General features: G+C 52.9%; 1 protein-coding gene across 1 annotated transcript; it reads right to left on the reverse strand.

Annotated features, from left to right (window-relative positions):
• Positions 1-219: 219 nt before the first annotated feature.
• On the reverse strand, positions 220-15,519 carry HPN (hepsin). Its single transcript, XM_022586304.2, has 11 exons — positions 14,040-15,519; positions 13,910-13,951; positions 8,733-8,862; positions 8,541-8,663; positions 8,362-8,402; positions 7,785-7,950; positions 7,493-7,683; positions 4,619-4,714; positions 4,283-4,425; positions 3,936-4,100; positions 220-3,718 (listed from the first exon to the last, which is right to left on the reverse strand). The coding sequence occupies exons 1-11, from the start codon at positions 14,155-14,157 to the stop codon at positions 3,680-3,682; spliced, it is 1,254 nt and encodes a 417-aa protein (XP_022442012.2). The 5' UTR covers positions 14,158-15,519; the 3' UTR covers positions 220-3,679.
• Between the last annotated feature and the right edge of the window lie 1,926 nt (positions 15,520-17,445).

Consider the following 17,445-nt stretch of genomic DNA (forward strand, 5'->3'; position numbering starts at 1 on the left):
GGGGTGGGGCAAGGAGAGAGAGAGGAGGTGGCCCCAGGGCTTTCCCAGGGGGCAGGGTTGTGTCACAGGCATCCAGGCCCTGGAGGAGCTCCCCACCCCATCAGCAGGCCAGAGCCCGGGTCAAGCAAGCCGCAGGTGACCACACGAGCTCTGCTGAGGCTGGAGGGCTGACGGTGCTGAGCGCCGCTCCTTCTGGGGCCCTGCCGGTTCTCTCCCCAGCAGGTTAAAGATGAACTCACAGCCTCCCCGATCCTAAGGGAGCATGTGCAGGGGGCGTGGTTGAGATGTGCACCTGGGGAGACGAAGGGGCCCAGGGGGACATCTGCAGAGAATGATGGGAGAGTCTGTGGTAGAAACTCATAGTTGGGCATTTGGGAACATGACTGGGGGATGGACCGTCAGAAGGAGAGATCCACCTGGAAAGATGAATAAAGGGCAGGCGACGGGGAGCTCAGACTGTGCACGTGTGGAGATCGCTGGGGGCTGCCCTAACAGAGGAGGTTCAGAATTAGAAAGTGGGGACTCCATCTTCAAAGTGGGGATCCCCAAGCCACTGCTCTGGCTCCCCAAACCCAAGCTAGTCCTTCACATGGTCAAACCCGGTGGGACAGAGGCCCTGATTTGCAGGCTCCCTCCCACCCAGCATGAATGAGTGGCCCCGTCGCCTTCTCCCCACTCTGAGCAATCTTTGGTTAAGGCCTCCCACCTTCATCCCCAGAAGACCCCCAGCATCTGGAAACAACAGGTTTCCCTGGGGGCCCAGGGAAATCCTGGGGGGCAGTGTCCAAGCCCGGTCACCCGAGAGGGTGGTCACTCGAGGGGGAGTGGGAGGCTCAGTACCATCTCCTGAGATGTCCTGGTCATGGTCCCAGTCTTAGCTTTCCCCCCTCACATGTGCCACCTTGAGCAGATTCACAGCCCTCCTGGCTTGTTGCTATTTTATACCACAAAGTTTGGGACGGTTTGCTATGCGGCAGTAGAACTGGGACAGCTGCTCACAAAATGACTGCAGGATTTAAATAGTATTACTTTTTCTGCAGAAACTAAGATCCATTCTCCACTTACAGCACTATTTGAACATCAGAATAATTATTTCTGAATACAGATTTCGTGGCCATCACAATCATTGTTAATTATGGTGGTCATTTACTTGCAGAATAACCATGGTGGAAAAATAACTGTACATTTCTCCTTCAACTTGACGGGGAGAATGGCAACTTATAAACCACATATGGAGCTTTCCATTCCAAGTTACATCCAGCAGGCTTTCTATATTTGAAAGTGAATATTCAGATATAAACACTCACCATGAATGCAAAGCCTTGCTTGTATCCCTGAGGCGGTTACATAAATTAGATCAGATGGGCCGAATACTTCTGGGTCCGAGATACACAGCAATGACATGGAAGAAAGAGATTTGATATTTGATCTTTCTGAAGATCAAGATCTTAGCAAGCTTCAAAGCAATCCTGTGATTGTTATTATTATTTTTCTAATATCTGCGTGGCTCCTTGGGGTGGGTGACAAGGTTAGTGGCAGCAGGAGAAACAGGCTCACTGACCCCTGGCCAACAAAGGAGACTGACTGGTGAGTGGCTGTTGAGTGGATCGCAATCTCCCAACCCCCTCCCCCCTCCAAGAGCAATGATGTCTGCAGAACCCAGAGTGGTCCCCTGGTTGACATCTTCCCAGTGGACGACCCATTGGTTTTTAATGTCCAAACTCCCACCATGTCTCCTAGAATCAGGCTGCAGCTCCTCAGGTGTCCCAGGGCAGGGCTATGCCCTCTTCAGTCCCACCCAGAGCAGGGTCATGTCTGCTCACACTGGCCCCCTCCCTGCCAGGGTGAGCTGTGTCCCCTCAGAACCCCCAGGACATGGTCATATCTGCTCAGAATCCCCAAGGTGGAACATGTTCTTTCAGAGTCCCCAAACATCGTAAAACACACATACAGTACATTTTTCAGCTAACAACAACAAAGGAGAATGTACAGCCCCATCCCCGTGACTCAATACGTTTCTAACAAAGCAATGTGTGGGTCAAGTCTCGAATTATATCTCCGATATGATGGGTAGAACGGTGCAGCAGCATGCAGACGTTTGGAAAAGAGCATGGAGATGTGGGGCTGGGGCATTCCTGATGGACAAAGTAATGGTGGGGATCACCAAATCCTAAGAGTCTGGTCCAGGGAGGGATGCTTGGAGCATTTTCTAAATGGATAGTCTGTATGTTATTCAAAGGGGCTTCCCGTGTCGATTTATGTTTTAGGAAATTGCTTGGGGGCTTGTAGCTGATAAGCAACACATTTAACTTTTATCATTGAAAGTCATGGGAGGAACCCCCTGGCAGCCCAGTGGTCAAGACTCTGCGCTTCCAATGCAGGGGGCATGGGGTCAATCCCTGGTTGGGGAACTAAGGTCCCACATGCCCCACGGCGCAGCCAAAAAAAAAAAAAGAAAGAAAGAAAAGAAAGAGAAAAGAAAGTCATGGGAAACAGGCACCTGGTGGGTGTTTTCCTGCAGAGCATCTGGTGTCCAGCAACACCTGGACAAGACTACCAAAGAAACTCCTTAACTTCCCGTAGTTTAGGGGGCAGTAGTGCCCCCTGGTGGCCATTGGTGTCCCAGCAAGGTCTGCAGACGTTCTAGGGAACAGAGTGGGTCCCAGGGGAAACTGAGAACAACCTCCAGCCCAGATGACAAGATAAGGGTCTCAGGTTGTGCTCACAGGGCCTGGTGCTTCTGCCTCCTCCCTACAGGGCCCTGCTTCCCATGTTGATCCACAGTGGATGTCTTTTTTTCACTGGGCATCTACAACCATTTTTTCTGGAAAGAGCAACCCACTTTCCTTTGGAGAACCCCTCACACTCAAGTCATGTATTTCCTGAGGGTCAAACCTCCTCCCCACCCCATGCACAGGTGCACAGTGATTTGATAAGGGATGAGCATGTGACCCAAATCCGTCCAGGGAGAGCCAGGCCTGGGACTTTTTTGCTGTAGCCGATGGGAAAGAAGGATTCTTTTTCCACTGTGGCTGTTAAGTCATCCATGGCATATAAGAGTTTCGGTGGGTTGGGGGGACATCTCTGTCTCTGACTGTAGGGGAGCCTGCTTGGAAATGAAGCTGACACAGAAAAGCAGATGTGAGAGAGGAAGTGAGGGACAGTCCTGATGAAAAATATTCAGCAGCTGGATCCAGCAGTACCTGAAGCCAGACGCTGCAGAGCATTTCCAGTTAGGTGAACCAATTAAGGTATTTTCTCTTAAGCCAGCGGGAACTGGAGCATCACACTCCCTGTCTGATGTTTGCCTGGCCCAACTGCTCTCTTCCAACCCCCCAAAATGTCCTCATTTGCTGCTTACATTTGCAAACTCAGAGACCACGTTAATCAAAACCATCTTTATTATTTAAAGAGCATCCTGTCATCAGGGGCACTAGATGGGACTCCCCAGACGGCAGAACAATATTTACATGGGGGTCAGAAGGGTGAGGCTCGGGTGGTCCCAGGGCTGAGTGGGCCCGCCACTGTGGAGGACCTTGGAGGGAGGGTATCCTTGGACCTGTGGGCTGGGCCCAAGAAGAAAAATGTTCCATCCCAGGGTGAACCCCATCATGTGGGGCTGGAGCCACCTAGATCAGCTTGGGCCCTGCAGGCGTGCACAGCGAGGAGAAGCCACAGGTCAGAGCTGGGTCACCATGCCGCTGGCTTCGGAGTGAGTCTGGGGAAAGACAACTAGGGGCTTCCAAGGTCTGAGAGGCTTCCCCCAAAGTCCCACAGCTGAACTCCCCTCTCCAGGAGCCCTTTGAAGGCTATCCGTTCCCTAGGGCACCCTCTTCTAAGCCTGAGCGCTGGTTTCTGGAAAACCCTGGCTCCCTTTCCCCCTCAGAGTCCCAAACCCTCCCACCCTCTGGCTCCCATCTGGGCCCAAATTTCACCTTTATGGCCTGGAAGATCCACTCCCGGAAGTCACTGACTTTGGTGTAGACGCCTGGCTTCTGGGCCAGGGCACAGCCGGTGCCCCAGCTCACGATGCCACACAGCCGCCAACGTGGCGTCCGAGAGATGCTGTCCTCACACACGAAGGGGCCACCGCTGTCGCCCTGGTAGGGGACGGAAGGCCTGGCTGGAAGCCAAGATGGCTAGCCGAGAGGCCCTCCTCGGATGATTGTGGGCTGTGGTCACAGAGCGCTCTGGCCCTGAGGTAGCGAGCCTGACCACCCACTGCCATGTGTCTCCACCCCCGGAGAGGAGGGGGCCCGGGCTGCCCCTCACCGTCCCTCACCTGGCAGGCATCAATGCCACCCTCAGGATAGCCGGCACAGAACATCTTGGGTTTGATCTGGTTCCCGTAGAAGTCGGGGCCGTTGCAGACATCACTGCTGATTATGGGGACTCGGGCCTCCTGGAGTACCCCCGCCTGTTGGCCTGGGGGTGTGCAAGCAGGGCTGGACGAAGCTGGGGGGCATGCACACCCCCCTTCCTTCCTGGTGCCCACCCAGGCTCCTTAGTGTCCCTACACCCCTGGGCCATGAGGCCTTCAAGCAGGCCAACGGCCCTTCCCCAGCCCGGATCGGAGTCTCCCTTAACAGTGACTTCACAGGCAGAGGACGGAACTCACCGTAGTACTGTGTGTTGCCCCAGCCAGTCACGGTGCAGATCTTGCCGTCCACTAGGGCCTGCCCAGCAGCCGGGAGGCACACGGGCTGGATGTACTCTGTGAGACAGACCACGCTGGTCCCACCCCTGCCGGCCTGCCCCGCCTGGTACAGACCTCAGCCCAGCTGCCCCTGGTGCCCCCGGCCCGCCCTTCCCTCTGTTCTTTTACGACGACAACAGCAGAAGTTGCCTTCTACTGAGAGCTCACTAGGTACTAGGCACCTTCCTGGGTGAGTTCCTTTAATATCCCATCAGCCCAGGGAGGTAGGAGCTATTAGTACCCCATTTGAAGAGGGGAAAATAAGGCCATGTCATTTGTCCAAAGCCTCAGAATGAGTCCATGAGTCGATGGCAGAGCCAGAATTTGAACCCAGCTTGGCCCAATTTCCAAGCCTGTATTCTTAACCATGGCCCATGGGGCTGCCCCTGCCTAGAGGGTGCCTCTGTGAGAAATTTTACAAGGTACTATCTTGAGATGCTGGACTTCCACCCGTCGAAAACATCATCATAATAAACACACCAGTCCACCCTGTCCACAGTAAGAATGGCATCCCTGACACATGACTTCCTTGTGCAGTGCACAACCCACACCAGTGGTCCTGGCAGCCCTACCTGCTGCCTGCTGGTGACTTCACCTCCCTGAGCTCAGAGCTCAGGTGCAAAGTGGAAAGAATAATCATTTCCCCCCAGAGGTGTATAGTGAGACATCGGTGACGCGTTGAATAGCATGCCTGGCTAATAGGAAATGCTCACGTAACTAGCAATAGTAAAAAACAGCGACAGTGGCAATGATTGTTAATATTAACTGAGTGCTGGCATTGCTGTAGGCTCTTGACTCAGATTAACCCTTTTCATCATTTCAATAACCCTCAGAAGTCATTTAACAGATGAGGGAAACTGAGGCATGGAGAGGTGAAGCCACGCGCTCAAGATCGCAGGGCTGGCAAGTACCTGACCCCAAAGCCCGTGCCGTTACCCCTCAGCCACGTGTCTCAAACCCAGGCCCCTCCCACCCCATCCACCTGTGCCCCATGGATACCTCCCCACTTCAATCTTTTTAACCCTCTCACTCCATTCACTAAAGAGAAGGGTTTATTTTGTTTTAAAGAGAAACATGCACACCACTGTAAAGCAATTATACTCCAGTAAAGATGTAAAAAATTTAAAAAAAGAGAAACATGTATTATTCAATACTCTGTAATGACCTATATAGGAATAGAATCTAAAAAAGAGCGGCTATATGTGTAGGTATAACTGACTCACTTTGCTGCACAGCAGAAACTAACACAACATTGTAAAGCAACTATACTCCAATAAAAAAATTAATTTAGAAACAAGAAAAGAAAAACATGTATCGCTCCCTTAAATGGAAAACCAGCATCATGGACCATTCAGAAGAAAAATAACCATAAAAATAAGAAAAATGCAAACCAAATAGTACTGACTTCCCTGGCAACACAACCAGGGGCTCACAGGCACTGATTCCAGCGCCGGGCAGCCTGGGCTCAAACCTTCGCCATTTGCCAGTGGTGGGAACTGGGGGCATTATGTACCTTCTCTGTGTTGGGACCTTTCCCCTTGTGAAAAAACAGGATCATAAGAGAACCAACTGTCCCCGGGCTGTTGGGACAATGAAATGAGTGCATGCTTGGGACATGCTGAGGGCAGTGGCCGCACACAGGAGGAGCGTGCAGGTGTTGAAGTTCATCCTATCATCATTATTATTGTATTCTTTCATTATTATTATTGTCATCATACTGTTGCCTGCTGAAGGCATCATCATCGCTATTTTAACTTCGTTATCATCACCATTACTATTTTTTAAAATTTTTATCATTATTATTACTATTCCTGCTACACAGTGGTCTTCTGAAAGCTGAAGCCCACGGCCTGCCCTTAATCCAAAAGGCATGTGTAGATGAGGTATTAAAGACACACTGGCACCCAAGTGAATCTTTCTCATTGAGAGCAAAGGAAATGCTCCAGAGAACTGTAACTCGGATAACGCCTGACTTTCTGATTCATTCATATACTTAAAATTTTTTCATTTTTGGGGGGGGGGGCAGTAACGGCTCTTCTGAGATATAATTCACACACCACAAAATTCACCCACTTAAAGTGGCAAGTCAGTGGTTTTTAGAGAGGTTTTAGATATAGGTACTAGCCTGCCTGGCAATAGGAAGGTGCAACCACCATCAGAGTTGATTTTAGGACATTTTCATCACCCCTTTTACCTATGACCTCTAGACAGCCCCATGCCCGCCCCCCCCCCCACCTCCTGGGGAACCACTAATCTACTTTCTATCTCTACAGGTTTGCCAGTTCTGGATATTTCATAAGAATGGAATCATACAGCATGTAGCTCTTTGGGCCTGACTTCTTTCTCAGCACAGTGTTGTCCAGGGTCATCCATTGTGTACCATGAATCAGGACTTCATTCCTTTTTATGGCCTAGTATCATTCCATTGTATGGATCTAGCACGTTTGGTTTATCCATGTGTCAGATGGTAGACGTCTGGGTTGTTTCCATCTTTTGGAATAATGCTGGTCTGAACACTCGTGCACCAGTTTTGGTGTAGCTATGTGTTTTCATTTCTTTTGGGTACGTACCTAGGAGTGGAATTGCCGGGCCAAATCGTAACTCTGTGTTGAACTGCTTGAGGAATCGCCACATGGCTTTCCAAAGTGGCTGTACCAATTGTCCCCATCTAATGAATGCCCAGTGTGTGCCCCTCAAGATCACTTCCCTCATCACCATGGATTCCTATGCCCTAGCCCCCTCCCCTGTCCTCCTGGCCCCTGGTGTCCCCAGGCCAAGGAACAGCCCCAGACTTACCTGTGAGGGGCAGGGAGCTGGACAGGTGGACCAGGGCAATGTCATTGCTGTTCTCCTCGCTGTTGGGGTCTCGAAAGGGGAGATAGCCCCCGTGGTAGATTACTGCCTGCACCCCCAGCTGCACGCCATGGGGTGAGGTCTGGGCCACGGCACCGGCAAACACTCGCCATCGGGACAGGACCCGGTTCCGCCTACCAGGGATAGGAGGGGAGGGTGGCAGCCTGCTTGGGCACAGCCTCCCCGACCCTGCCGCTCCCCAGCCTCCCCCCTCAGCGCCATGGGAGACACTCACTCAGGGAAGCAGTGGGCGGCTGTCAGCACCCAGTCTCTGGAGAGCAGGGATCCCCCACAGAGGTGTGCTCCATCGTAGCGAAGACTGACTTGCCATGGCCACCTGCCCAAGCTGGTGTCCTGGCCACCCACGATGCGATCGACGGGCAGCTTCCTATGGCCACAGTCTGTGGGAGAGGGGGCAGTCAGGGGCAGTGGGAGGCCTGGAACCCTGCCTTAGCGGGTCTGAGAGGTCATACGCCACTCTGCGAAGAGTGGGTGGACACGATCCTAACCTGAGGGGTCTGAGGGACATGGCTCCACCCTGGGGGAGGGTGTCTGAGGAGACACAGCCCCATCCTTGGGGACCCAGGGGGACATGGCTCCACCCGGGGGGGAGGGAGATATGAGGAGACACAGACCCCTCCTTGGGGACTTAGAGGGACATGGCTCTACCAGGAGGGGAGGGAGATCTGAGAAGACACAGCCCCATCCTTGCAGGATCTAAGAGGATAAGGCCTGCCTGGGGGTGTCTAATGGGACGTGGCCCTGCCCTCAGGGGGGGTCTCAGAAGAAGACTCTGAGTTTCAGGGTCTCACCTTGGCAGATGGTAGCTAGGAAACGACCCCTGGGACAGTCGCTGTGGGAGAGACAGGGATGGGGACACAAGGGGAGACAAAAAGAGAGGCCAATTAAGAGGAAAGAAAGGCACATTGGGGGAGCAGGGGTGTGCGTGCCGGGGGCAGTGCGCGCCCTGCCTGCCCACCGCCCTCCTCACCACACGGAAAGGACCTCGAGCAGCCTCCGGGCATGCGGCAGCCTCCCCTCGTCCACGCAGAAGAAGCCCGACGTGCCGTTGGCGCCCGCCGTCCGCACATCCAGCTCCGAGTGGGCCAGCGCCCTGGGCGGGGCAGGGGTCAGGCCTGCGGCCCCGCCCCCCAGCCCCCCACCCCCAGGGGCACCCCGGTACCTGAGGAAGCCCATCTCCTCGCAGCTGAGCCCCGCCACCCTGGCGTTGGAGCGCGAGGAGCACAGCAGGCGCCACGTGCCCTCCGTCTGGTCAAACACCGTGAGCCGAGCGTCGGCCGGGCCGACCTGCACTGCAGGGCAACAGGACCGCCGCCTGGGTCGCCTTCCTGCCCGAGCCCTCCCGGCCTCTTCTCTGACCCCGTGGATCTAGTCCTGAGTCCTGGCAGGCCCGATGGCAGCACCCCGGGCCCCCCACATTTGTGACTGCGTCTGGAAGGGCCCATGACTCAAGTTGAACCAAAGATCGGGGTCTCTGGGACTCTGGCTGCCCCGCCAGGGGGAACCAGGGGGCTTTCTCCTACCACTGGGACTCCTAAGCTGGTTGCCCATGAGCTGGAAATGTGGAATTCTGCCAGGAGATTTGGGATGAGGGAAACTGTTTTAACCAAGCTCCCAGGAGAATGGCATGTGAGGCTGGGTCTGCCTGGGCCTATCTTTGCCCCAAGGAGGGGAAAAATGAGCCAATGTGGAGGAAAGTCAACAGATTTCTGATAACATTTTTAAAGCCCCTGATGGAGTCAGGCTTGAAGAACCCCCAGAACTGTTGCTTAAGTGAGTCAATAATTTCCCTTTTTGTTTAGCCAGTTTCTTAGATTTTCCTTTTGTCTTTTACAGCCTGAAGACCCTTGACTAATACATCACAGTGCCAAAATATTTAAATAGATTTCCTATAATCTTAAAAAAAAAGAGAATAGCTATCTTTTTCTGCAGGACTTGTCAGAGCCTTGAATACACACTAAATTGCATGATAATTCTCCAAGCAGAGGATGCAGTATTCATTCATTCATTCAACAAGTGTTAACTAGACACATACTCCATGCCCAGTCCTGTGTGGGGTGATGCCGGGGGACATAAAGATGACCAAGACAGCCCTGGGCTGTGCCCTCACCAACCAAAGTCCACCAATGGGGGAGACAGACAGCAGTAAAAAAATCACCCAACCAAACACAGCATCACAAAATTTGAGAAGAGGTAGGGCGGAGATACACAGGAAGACTGGAGAGAGCTTATGGGGGATTCCTCCTGCCTGGGGCTTTACTGTGTTGAGAAGTGATGCTCCCCTCAGCCCCTCATAGGCTGCTCCTCACATGGTCAGAGGACCCTTGTGCACACCTAAGCCAGGTCATAGCCCTTAGCCGTATTTATTTACATTTAGCAAACACTCAGTATGTGCCAGGCTCTATTTTGGACAATGAACAGATCAGACAAAACCCCCAGCTCTGAGGAGCTCAAAGGCCACTAGGTGAGATGCATAACAAACAGGACAGAGAGGTTAAATAGATGGTGTGTCACAAAAGAAGGCGCCAGGGAGATAAATCAAGCTTGACAGAGGCAGGGGAGTGCTGGCATTGAGGGGAGGGGAGGTTGCACTTTCCAACAGGTGGGCAGGGAAAGCTGCACAAAGATCTGAAGGAGGTAAGAAGACAGGTGAGGGAACAGAGAACCAGGCCAAAGGAACTGCCAAGTGCAAAGATCCCAAGGTGGTGGGGTGGGGGGCGGGGAGACACGGGGGATGTTTAAGGAACAGCAAGGAGGCTGGAGCAGAGTGAGCTAGGGGAGGGGAGATGGGAGACAAGACTGGATTGACACTAGGACTTTGGCTTTTACCAGGAGTGAGATGTGGCCAGAGGAGGGCTCTGAGCCAGGAGGGCCCTGACCTGACACCAGTTCACAGGCTCCCTCTGGCTGTGTGTGGGGAGCAGACTGTAGGGGCGGGATGGGAGCAGGGAGACCAGGAAGGAGGCTGTGTGATGGTCCAGGAGGGAGAGGATGGAGGCTGGGCCAGGGTCGGGGCAGCAGGGGGGGAACAGAGTTTAGATTTAGGGTAGATTCTGTGGGTGGAGCCCACAGGGTCTGCTGAGATTGGATGTCGGTGTGAGAGAAAGAGGGTCTGAGGGCAATTCCAGGGTGTTTGGCCTGAGCCACCAGAAGGATGGAGCTGCCACTGACCGAGATGGGGAAGGTGGGAAGGAGTAAGCCTGGGGAAAGATCAGCTGTGAACCCCTTTTCTCCTGAGCCTCCTGCATGGCTGGTGTTCTGAGAGCACATTCTGGGAACGTGAATCTGGTGCAAACTCAATTTTGCATCCTTGTAGGAAGAACTTGGTGAGGCCACACCCAAGCTGAGCAGTCTTCCCACAGCCCCACAGATCTGGACGAGGGGAGGCAGGACTTCCAGGGAAAACCCTATCCTGCTGAGGACAGAGAAAGGCAAACAGAGGATGTGCATTCAGGCCTGAGGGACTCCAAACCCCAAGCTTTTAACGTTGCCCTAGACAGCCTCTCAAGTGGCTTCCGTCCTGAGGGTTAAACAATAATGGCACAGTAATAATAACACTTGGCTATGTTTCCTGGGGATGTCAGTGGGCTGACCCCATGCTATGTGTCATATCTGGGGGGGTCTTTGAATCCCACCACCATCCTGGAAGGTAGAGACCATTTCTATGCCCATCTTGCAGATGGGGAAACTGAACCTTGGAGAGGCTATACTTGCCCAGGGGAATATAGCTAAGAACCTGCAAAGCCAGGATTTGAACCCAGGCCTGCCTACCTGCATACTCCCTGCTCCTTCTGTGGCTCTCACATGGACCCTTACCTGTCCCCACCCTAAATATACTCACCCACAGCCTGGACTAGGAGCTTCCTGGCTGGCTCGCCTTAGTCACGGCCTCCAGGTGGGGGCCCAGGGATGCCTGGTACCTCTGCTGGGTGGTGCCCGCCACCCACTGAGTCCCCAGACCAAGACTTGGGGTCTGAAACACCAACTGTGGGTGGGAGTGAATTCTTATTTTTAAATGACTTCTCAGTGCTCTAGGAATGTGATTTCCAGAAAGTGTGAGGTTTTAGGAAAAAATTATCACTTTATGGATGGATTTGGAGGGAGGGGGAGGGAGGGAGGAGGGAATGTCAAATGCCCCCTCCAAGTATTTTTAAAACTATATTCTGTGCCACTGTTTCTCACTTCTAAACTCTTTATTCTTGTTTGTATTATTTTAAGCAATGCAAAAAATATGTTCTGGGTCACCTGGTTTGCTCAACAAATTGTCTGATATATTTAGAGGTGTGAAAATCCCAGAAAAGTGAGGTGGGGATATCATTTCTGGGTTGTTTTTGTTTGTTCATTTTGTAATTTCCCAACGTTTTTGAAAAACCCGAGTATAATGGAAGGGCACGGTGCTGGCATTGGCCAGAGCCAAGTCTGAATCGTGGCCTAATTACTTTCCAGCTGGAGGCCCAGGACAAGTTGGTTCATGTCGGTGATCTGTCCTCATGCTTATTCATTAAGCAAAGGTTTCCTGAGCACCTACTATGTGCTGGACACTGTCTGGGGCAGTAAACAAAATGCCCCTGCCCTCCTGAAATTCACCAGGAGTAAATCATGAACTTCAAGTGTGAGGAGGGTTTTACCAGGGGCAGCAGGATGGCTGTGGGGAGCGGGGTGGGGGGTGGGGGGGCAGTGTGGAGCCTGGGGGCAGAAAGGCCCTGCTCAGGAATGTTACAGCCTGAAGCATGAGACACAAAAGCCCATGTTAACCAAGTTGGCTGAGAGTCAAGTGTTGCACGGATCATTACCCCCTTTAATTCTCACTCCCAGTTTCCAAATGAGGACTCTGAGAACCAGAGAGGACAGGACAGGTGTGAGCCTCAGCTCAGCAGTGATGGCGCAAGACCCTGAAACCTGCCTCGGGATGTGAGCGGGAAAGAAGGTGGTGCAGGGAGGGTCCTTCGAGGGCGTGAGAGCTGCCAGTGCGTTGGAGCCTGAAGGGCACCGGAAGAAAGCATGAGGTGAGGATGGAGAGGGGCCCACACCCTAGGAGCCTTAGAGCCTGGCTCCTTTTAGCCCAGTGGCAGTAGCGAGCTTCCGGCAAGTGCATGACCCTTCTGCCCTGCCATTTATTCAATGTGCGGACTTGGACAAGTCAGTTCACTTCACTGGGCCTCAGTTTCCCCATCTGCAAAATGGGGATGATGATAATGGCCCCGACTGCACAGGGCTCTTGTGCAAAGGCTGCAGCCAAGGCCTGGCATGTGTTAGCCGTCACTATGGCAACTCACTTGGCTGTTTCTTGAGAAACAATAGAGTATAGTAGTTCTACACAAGAGCTGGATCCAGGCTGCCTGGTTCCAATCCCAGTGACCTGAGGCAAGTCACTTGGTCTTTCCAAGCCTCATTTCCCCATATTAAAATGGGCTGTGGGGAGGATTTAATGAATCAATACCTGCAAAGCCCTGAGGCCTGTGCCTGGCACGTGTAAATGCTCTCTAAGTGTCAACTGTGGTGGTTGACCTTGACGGTGGCTTTCCTTGTCTAGATGCTCATTTCTGCTCTTAATGTGAGCTGAGTCCTTTATGGAACTACATGAGGCTTGTGGGAGTGAAAAATGCATCCCATCACCCAACTTCCCCATTCTTCCTGCTGCCCTGAGCTATAGAACGGCAGCTTGGAGTTGGCATTTGGGAAGATTCATTCATTCCACAGTGAGTTTCTGCATCTATTTGTGTGGCCACTCCTTCCCACCTGCATGCAGATACATCTCTACCAGTCCAGTCAAAGAGCTATTCGTGGCCCCATCATTTACCAGCTGCATGTCCTCTCTGGTCCTCACTTTCCACATCTGTAAATGGGGATACTAACAGCAGCTACCTCCAAGGAGAGCTAGAAAAAGGTTGGCTGAATTCATACAGTACCTCTCAAACATGTTTGACCACGTTCCGCAATAAGAAACACATTTTTACATTATGATGTAGCCTTGAACGTCTGTTTTCTGGGGTGAACTATGGCATTGCTCTAAGCCTCAGTTTCCCCATCTGTAATGGAGAGAATAACGGTCCCACCCTCATAAAACCAAAAGAAAAGCTTAACAGAACTTCTTCTTACTGAGAGAGATGCATTCATTTTTTTAATCTATTTCATACTTTTTAAAGTGTGGTTTTCAGCTCACTAATTTCATGATGCACTAACAGGTAACACATTTAGAGTCTGAAAAACACTGGGTTAGACAAGTGAAGTGTTTAGAGCAACAATATGAGTTCATTCAAAAAAATCCTTTCATTGAGTTCCCACCAGGTACGGGCTTCCTCCAGGGCTCCCCAGAGGGTCTCAGCACGCTCTACTCACCTGGATACAGCGGCTCTTGATCACTCCTGAGTAGAACGGTCACTGCGGAGAAGGCAGAGGTGAGGGCAGGTAGGCTGGGAACTGCAGGGGGCAGGGGAGGGTAGAGGCGCAGGGGTCCGTCCACTCTCACCAATGGCCCAGGATGCTGCCCCGATGCCTGTCAGGAGCAGCACGGTCCCCACAGTGAGAGCTGCCACCTTGGGTCCAGAGCAGCATGGCACAGTCCGGCCACCTGCAATAGACACCATGCTGGGGCCACAGCCAGGTCTGTCCTCATTGTGGCAGGATCTGAGCACGGGGCCAGCTCTGCCCTGCCCCCAGGCCAACTTAGCACGCCTGAGCCTGCCCTGCCCTGGGCCCAGTTTCCTGGGGTGAACAGTTGGCAGGGCCGTCCCTCCCCTGCGGCGAGGACAACCAGGTGTCCAGCCCCCCAAGGGCTCCAGCCGGGAAGAGCCGTGGCTGGGACAGCTTCCACCCTCCCTGCCTATATTCCTGGCACTTAAGGGATTTCTCCTCCCCTATGACGCTGCGCTTCTGTATTTCCTCCATCACGTTGTGCCGTCTTTTCTTGAACGTCTCACTTCTGCTAACTTTCCCAGAGGTTCTTAGAGCCTCTTGGGGGCTGTGACCCCTGACCTTTGCCCTCTTGGCAACTCTCTTCCCTGCTGTTTGGCATTTCCTCACTGCCTCACTTCTCTCTGCTATACCAGACCCTCTGCCCCTGGGAACCCCCCAAAACCAGGACTCTCCCAGAGGACCCAGCTCCAAGGTCAAATTTGCCCCTGGAGGTTGAGAACCTACATTTGGAAATTTGCCAGCCTCACTTAAAAATATTGGCCTTGGACTTCCCTGGCGGTCCAGTGGTTAAGACTCCGCACTTCCACTGCAGGGGGCAACAGGTTCGATCCCTGGTCTGGGAACTAAGATCCTGCATGCCGCGTGGCGTGGCCAAAAAAATACATATACATATTGACCTTACCCATTCCTATGTGGGACCTTGGGCAGGTGGTGTCACCTCTTTGAGCCTCAGCTTCCTCATCTATTTAATGGGCATCCACCTAGCACACACCTCTAAGTATAATGTTTTAAAGTTCTTTTAAATAATAATAATAAAAACCATACTCTTATCACGTTTTATGTGCCAAGCACTGCTCTGAACGCATTAACTTATTCAGTCCTTATCTAAGTCATGATTCCCATTTTTCAGACAGGGAAAACTGAGGCTCAGAGAAGTGGAGTCACCTGCCCAAGGTGACTCAGCCAGGAAGAGGCAGTGCTGAGTTCTGAACCCTGGGCAGATTTGGCACTGGGGTCCAAGTGTATAACCACTAAGCCATGCTACCCCTCCCTGTGCTATAGTGGCTGGCATATAGCAAGTTCTCAATAAATGCTTTTATTTATTTATTTATTTTTCATTTTTTTATTGGTCAATAAATGCCTTTAAATCATTAGAGCTGTGTGGTCCTGGGCAACTCCCTTCACCTCTCTGGGCCTCAGTTTTCTCATCAGTAAAATGAGACTTTATTCATTCATTGTCCTATTGAACATCCACTATGTACCTGGCACCATTCTAGGCTCTGGAGACACATCCCAAAACAAGACAGATGAGATGTTGGTTCTCATGGAGCTCACATTCCCATGTGTGTAAAGTGAGGGGAAAACCAAAACAAGTAAACAAGTAAATGAACTTGATAATCTCCAGATCGTGGCAAAGTCTATGAAGAAAATGATGTGGGTTGGGGGTGGCAGTGTTCTGTGGGGTGTTCAGGAAGGGCCTCCCCAAGAAGTGACTTTTGAGCGGAGACCTGAGGGGTGAGACCAGCCAAGCAAAGACCTCTCATGGAAGGGCACAGTGGGCAGAGGGAACAGCACAGGCAAAGTCCTTGAGGCAAGAATAAGCATGGTGGGTTAGAGGGCAAGAGAGGCCACTGATTTGGCCAGAATGGCATGAGCTTGGGGAAGGCAGTGGGACCAAGGCTGGGGCCAGCTGGGGAGGGCTGGCAGCCCCCGGACAAGAGGGATTTTATTCCCAGTGCAACAGGGGCCCTGGGGCTGAAAAGCCAACCCTTTTGCTAGAGATCAGGAGAACCAAAGGGAAAAGGCAGCTGAAAGCTTTTGCTGGGCCTGGCATGCACCCGACTGCCCTTGGCATCTGCAAGGCCCTCCCAGGGCTGCAGGACCTCCCAGCTTTGCCATCTGTGTCATGGCAGTACGGCTGATGGGCACAGGGCCAGGCCAGCACCCGGAATGGAGCAGGGAGCAGTCCAGCACCTTCCTGGGATGCCTATTGTCTGAGTGTCTTAAGAATTTGAGAGCCCAGCCATTCCCGTCAACGTGCTCCTCCCTCCAAAGAGGCCCCAGTGGACCAGGCCAGCCCAGCCCTGGCTGGCTGACCCCTTCCTGTCTCCCTGAGGAGAGAGGTCCCCACCTCCACCCCCAACCATCTTCCTGGTTCCAGTGGGAGGTCTTGGCTCCGCTAGCCGTCAGGCTCGTCCTGGTTCCTTTCTGTTCAGATGTGCCTGCAGAGCTTTGGGCCACTCAGAGCCCAGCCCAGGGGCTTTGGCACGTCTGCTGGGACAGGAAGCATTGTCACCCTGTGTCTCTTAAGGTGAGAGGCAAAACTTGCTTTCATGCCTTCTGGTTCAGGGGACTTCGGGCAACCCCCAAACAGGTGCCTCTGGTGGGACAGGAAGCATCCCCACTCTGAGTCCCTGGTGTGAGAGGCATTCTCACTGCATATCTTTGCTGAGGCAGGAAAGCGTCCTCACTGTGTGAGAGGCAGCAGCATCCTTGCGTGATTCCTCAGGGGCGAAAGGGCTGGGTAAGCCAGGACCCCCGAGCTTCCCCCTGAGGCTCTGCTCTCTGTTCCTCCAAGGGCGCTAGGCTGCCCTTGTCCTCTCACAGGACAGTGCTTCTGTCCCCACCATTTGGCTGCAAAACCCTCCCAAGTGACATCTTTGGCTCCTTGTCTCTGAAACGCCATTCAATCTACAGCTCCGTGTCTGTTTTCATTGTACACAACTCCAACTTCCTGAACAGAAGTCTCTCCCCGTCTGATTTCTGGGACACCGCCCGTGCCCGATTCTGATTCTCCCCCTACTTCTCCATCTCCTCCACACACTCCCTGAAATCTGGGGTCCCCAGGGCGGCCATGGCCTCCTCCCCCTCATGCCTCCCCACTCCCATCTGTCTTACACACCTCCACAGCCTGTGTCCCTTTTTTGTCCCCAGCCCTGGACTCTCCTTTGTCCTAGATCGGGGGTCCTGCAGTCTCTTAGATGCCTCCCACTTGAATCCCCAAGGTCCTTCACACCTCCCAGGTCCCATACTGGCCTCAATGTCTCCCCAGATCCCCAGGTCCCGTCTCAGAGGCCCTCATCCTCAGGACGCCTCCCTCCCACCTCAGCTACAGGCCTCCTAAGTGTCTCCCGCCCTTCCCTGCTCCCACCCCATCCAACCCCTGGGCTCAGTCTCTCCTTCTGGCCCAGCCTCCACATAGAACCCCAGAGAATCCTCCTAAACACCAAATCCAACCT

This window comes from Delphinapterus leucas, chromosome 20, assembly GCF_059928025.1.
Source record: "Delphinapterus leucas isolate spDelLeu-1000000601 "Yukka" chromosome 20, BTC_Dleu_Yukka2, whole genome shotgun sequence".
NCBI lineage: Eukaryota > Metazoa > Chordata > Mammalia > Artiodactyla > Monodontidae > Delphinapterus > Delphinapterus leucas.